This window comes from Ananas comosus, linkage group 10 (assembly GCF_001540865.1).
Source record: "Ananas comosus cultivar F153 linkage group 10, ASM154086v1, whole genome shotgun sequence".
Classification (NCBI taxonomy): domain Eukaryota; kingdom Viridiplantae; phylum Streptophyta; class Magnoliopsida; order Poales; family Bromeliaceae; genus Ananas; species Ananas comosus.
The window spans coordinates 11,379,477-11,384,519 of record NC_033630.1 but is presented as its reverse complement, the minus strand read 5'-3'; the positions used below and the strand labels follow the sequence as shown (position 1 = coordinate 11,384,519).

At 40.0% G+C, this 5,043-nt stretch overlaps 1 protein-coding gene across 2 annotated transcripts; it reads right to left on the bottom strand.

The window, feature by feature from the left end:
- Nucleotides 1,911–4,812, bottom strand: LOC109716073 (protein O-linked-mannose beta-1,4-N-acetylglucosaminyltransferase 2-like). 2 transcript variants are annotated; one of them, XM_020241364.1, is made up of 3 exons: nt 4,564–4,812; nt 4,071–4,142; nt 1,911–3,280 (listed from the first exon to the last, which is right to left on the bottom strand). In XM_020241364.1, exons 1-3 carry the CDS (start codon nt 4,691–4,693, stop codon nt 2,088–2,090), a joined length of 1,395 nt encoding a protein of 464 aa, XP_020096953.1. In that variant the 5' UTR covers nt 4,694–4,812; the 3' UTR covers nt 1,911–2,087. The 2 variants fall into 2 exon arrangements, with proteins under 2 accessions (XP_020096953.1, XP_020096954.1); XM_020241365.1 differs by lacking the exons at nt 4,071–4,142; nt 4,564–4,812 and adding an exon at nt 3,388–3,925.

The window sequence follows — 5,043 nt, the reverse complement described above, 5'->3', positions numbered from 1 at the left end:
TGGAGCTCGATCTCGAGCCAAGTGATGAGAAGATGTAAGCATGCTAACATGTAGATGTGTGTATGGACCAGGCCTTTTTATTTGACGATTCGGGTCCCATTTTACGTCAATTTTCAAAAGTCGAGTTGGCAAGATATGGAGTGAGACAGGTGATTTCCGGTAACCAAAAGATCGATCTAATAAGAAGCATGCCCACGACACCCTAATAGCTAGTCCCGAATCAGATAGAAAAGGGATTGTGTTTGAAAATATAAAGGACCATAAACCCCAGTCGGGTTTAAGTATTTTAGGTCAATAGTTTGGACCCAACGAATTATTAGTGTTGGTGGGTCGAGTCGTTACATTTAGTATCAGAGATATCTCATGCCTCGTTTGGGCTATTTGTGTGATGGGCTGATGTCAAGATAACCAGACTGAATATAATCTAGTAATAATAAATGGGCTTAAGTATTTTGGCCTGGTTCCAACAAGTTATTATTACCATCAGATCGGGTCTTTAAAATGCCCAACAAAGGTCTCAACTCAATAGCGGGTCGGGTTATTACAATGCTCAATAAGGGTCTCAACTCACTGACAAGAGAAGTAATGAAATTAGGTAAAGTATGCCCAACAAAGGTCTCAACTCAATAGTGGATTGGGCTATTACAATGCCCAATAAAGGCCTCAACTCACTGACAAGAGACGTAATCAAAGAGGTAAAGTATTAGGGTTTAGTCCATAAATAACTGATGTGGTTGCAACTGAAAGATTTTAGGACTGGCATGGAATATTCATGATTCCTACAAGATAGATCCGATAAGAAACAGGTGTAGAAATAGTCTTAAAAATACATATGCTAGACCTGAATGAGGCCTTCGTTCATTAAAACAACAACGAATTTGATTTTTCCATAGTGATCTTGGGATATGTGTGTGATTAGACTGACGAAAACGTCAGAGTCTAAACTAGGGGGAGTCTGTGGCTCTCCAATAGTCCCACATCGAATGGAGATACGATTGTGTTTGAGAGTATAAGAGACAAGGAACTCTAATTATAATAACTGAGTTTAAATATTTTGGGCCGATGGTTTGGGCTCAATGAGTTATTATTGTTAGTGGATTGAGTCGTTACATTTGGTATTAGAGCCAATCAGCAACCGAAAGTATGAGATGAGTCTTGGTTGAACTAGGGTCATACAGTGGGCAGAGCACGGCTCCCCTGCTGACTACTGTTGTGGATGAAGTGCGCATTCTTACAAGGTCGGCTAAGCCAAAAGTATAAGATAAATCTCGGTTGAGCCAGGATCATACCGCAGGTAGAGCACTGCTCCCCCGCTGATGATCGTTGTGAATGGAGTGCGGCTCCTCCACAAAGTCGGCTAAGCCGGAAGTGTGAGATACGTCTCGATTGATCCAGAGTTATACAACAGGCAGAGCACGAGGACCCCCGTTGACGACCATTGTGGATGGAGTTCGGCTCCCCACAAGGTCGGCTAAAACTAGCAAGATGAGTCTTACATATTATGGTCCTTGTGAGTATGATTGAGCCTGACAAGAACATCAAGGCATAAAGAGGAAAGGAATATGACCCTAAAATTTGGAATAGTCCTATATATGATATATAATATATAAGACTAAACCTCTTAACCTAGCTATAGCATTTTGCATTGTACTAGGCCCAAAAGATTAAAAGAATTAAGCGTGTTAGGACTAAAGTAGTCTTTAGATGGGTGACCCTCTGAAAAGTAAGGTCTCACAAAAGCAATGAATCATTAAGGCCTTCACAAATTCTATGTAGTTCCTTGAATTCGAACCCCTGTTAGGTTTACATGATTCAATGCTTTCCCAACTTCATCATGTTTTCATGTTTCACTTGGAGTATTACATGAAATTTACAAGTTTGTGCTCTAGAGGAGAGAGAGAGAGAGAGAGTTGAGCTTTTATTTGTTTTAAAAAAGAAAGAATAATACAGAAGTGATGTAATTATTAATTTTTAATCTTTATAACCTGATAAAAATCACACATTAAACCAAGAAAACTCCTTTGTCTAAATCAAATTGCTTGCACACACCCCATAAACACATCAAACCATAGCATTATTGCTATTGACTAATTAAGAAGCCCCATTGCTTCCACTAAAACAGGCCTAAACCTTGTGACATTAAGCCTCACATTTTGCTGACGCAAGTATATTTTGCTCAAGACTGACCATCCTTGCTTGTGCAATGACTTGGGGTCTCTAAGCACAGGGTGGTCCCTTGGATAAAGCTCTATGAGAGTGCTCTCCTCTTCACTTATGCTATATTGCAAGTATTTTAACTTCATGTCCCCTGCAGGTATCCCAAAGTCCACCATACTCGCGGCCTCAAGCATACCAAAGGGGACTACTTGTATGAGCACTCCATTAGTAGGAAGGAAGATAGAGTTGGTGAGGCCCGCGCCATGAACACCCATCATCACATCACACGAGTTCACGATCTGCGCAAACTGCCCCACCGTTCTCAAGGACGAGCCCTCCTCGAGGACAACTTCGAACCCTAGCCCGTCCGCCATTCGAGCAACTTCGTCAATATTTACTAGCTGTCGAGTGCGATTCCTTGCTATGATCAAAAGCCTTGGCTTGTTGGTTCTAGGGTTTTCGCGCAGACTTATCGATGAATCTCGATCTAGAGCGTAGGCCGTCCGCATGAACTTTGCGAAGTCGACCATGGAATAGTTATTCGGAGCTCGCGAGGGCTCGATGCTTAGAGGCTTGTGGCTGTGTAGGCCTACAATTGCATGAGGATAACAATGAACTTTAACTTCTTTGTCGAGATCGATAACTTCGTAGTTCGAGAGCTTCTTAAGAATCCTTTCGTATTTGTGAACCCACCGGATAAGCATTTGTGATATAAGGAATTGAACTTCACCGTCGAACTGTCGAGAAGTTATGAAGAGAGGAATCAATAAATCAGTGAAGGCATGGTAGAAGTTTCCGGTTATTCCTTCTGTCGCGAATACAACGGCGGGGATGCTATGATTTACAGTGCATGTAGGGGCATCAAAAGGACTATGCGAAGATGCGATGGTAAGTTCTCGAATTCTTTCCATTAAGTTGCGGTCGTGTTTTCGAGTATAAGGCTTGACTTGCCAAGTCTCATTTGTTACTGAAGTGTCGCTCTCGATGGAATTAATAAAGTATATAGAAGAAAAATTGCCATGAATACGAACATCGCCGTCCATTTCACACACATCAGATCTTCGATCTGCGAAGTTGCAGATTAGTTTCTTCTGAGGCTTCACATTTTCAACCTGTTCACCTCCTACAACATGATCCCATATACACATATATTAGATATATATATATATATNTATATATATATTGGTCAAAGTACTGAAAAAAAACACAAACAGTAGGTTGGCTAGATACTGATGAATTTTCTTCGATCCATCCTCTTTATTCTGACGCTCAAGTGACGCTTCAACTTATTCAGACTCTCAGCATGATAGACGAGAAAGAGGATAACATATAACGTGAATCTGAAAAATCTCATCACTGCATCTTTTCATTGGTTTGTGCCTATTTGGTCTAGCTTCCCAATACTAATCGAGAAGCAGAAGTCAAAAGTTCGAAGGCAAGTATCTAGAGCTTCTGGCTAAAGCAGGAAACCGAAATATCGACCAAACTCGAAAGATGAAACTCTAATTTGAAACTTTCGCCTGTGTCTCCAACTAGTGGAAACTTTAATTAAAGATTCTCGAAAAGCTCTACTCTAACTGCATTTGTCAAGCTTTAATTAAAGATTCGCGAAAAGCTCTACTCCAACTGCATTTGTCAAGCCTTGCCCTGCACGCACTTGCATGCACATTTTTTATTAAATAGTGTACTTCTCAATTCATCACAGACCTAGTACTATTCTAGTGGTATCTAAAGCTTGAAATAGTATAAGACACTGATTTTTTTTTTTTTTTTTCATCTTTGTCCGGCTTTTCATCTCTTTAGAGGCCTTGTTGCCTCACCCATGTAGCTAAGTTCATATTCTGAATGAATGAAACGGGTAGCGTGTTACCTTTTTCTCAAAAAAAAAAAAAAAACTGAAAACTCAGGCTTACCTAATTTTTCGGAGTTTATCTTCTCTTCCGAAGGATTAGAACTCGCGTGAATTGATGGTCCTTCAAAATCAACTGCAAGCCAATTACATGATTAGTCGCTTAACTAAAACAAAATATTCAACAGAATTTGTTCTCTAACAACTTGAGCTGCTAGAGAACGGTGCTTCTTATCTTTTATAATCAACACTCTCTCTTATATGTGGGCGGATTTTGACCATAAGGCCAACACTTGAATCACAATATCATATAAGAGAAATTAATTAAATCGGGGTAGGAGAGTCTCGCAAAATACAATCTCAGAGCCTCCTCTTTATGTGAAAAGGCTGTTGTTTCTCCAGCAACTCAAGCAGCTAGAGAACGGTATTTCAGTTGCTTATACTCGAGAAAACTCAACATAATAATCACCTCAAAAGAATAAAAGACTCGTAGCTCGTGTCATACCTCTTACTAGGCTTCAATTAATCAGAATACAAACTGAGTGATGAACACTTACCAGCACCTAGACTCACATATCGATCATACGTTGTGAAATAGAACAACAATATAGTAAAGCATCCGAGGAGAAATCCCGATCCAATCGATCGCATATGAACTTGGCTCAAGTTCGAATTAATCCCCTTCATCTCACACCCCAATGGTTATCTCCCAATCCTTGTTCACCTTCTTAAGCTAACCATCTTTCTCATAAATAGAGTGATTGAGAGCTACAAAAGTGCAAGTCCAGTACATTTTGCCAAGTTGAGTTAGGTATATGTATATTTAGTAATGCCAGGTGATGATTCGGAGAGCTTAATAAGTTTTACTCCACCTGCTAGTTCATTCACTTAAATTTTTCCATTCCTTTTGTTTGGAGCTAGAAAGTCCATGGAATTCCATGCACTTTGAGAATTAACATGTGAATTGCCACTATGAAATGTAAGTTTTTCCAAAGAGGAAGCAAACCTTGTGGCCTATAGCTACCCAAATATACCAG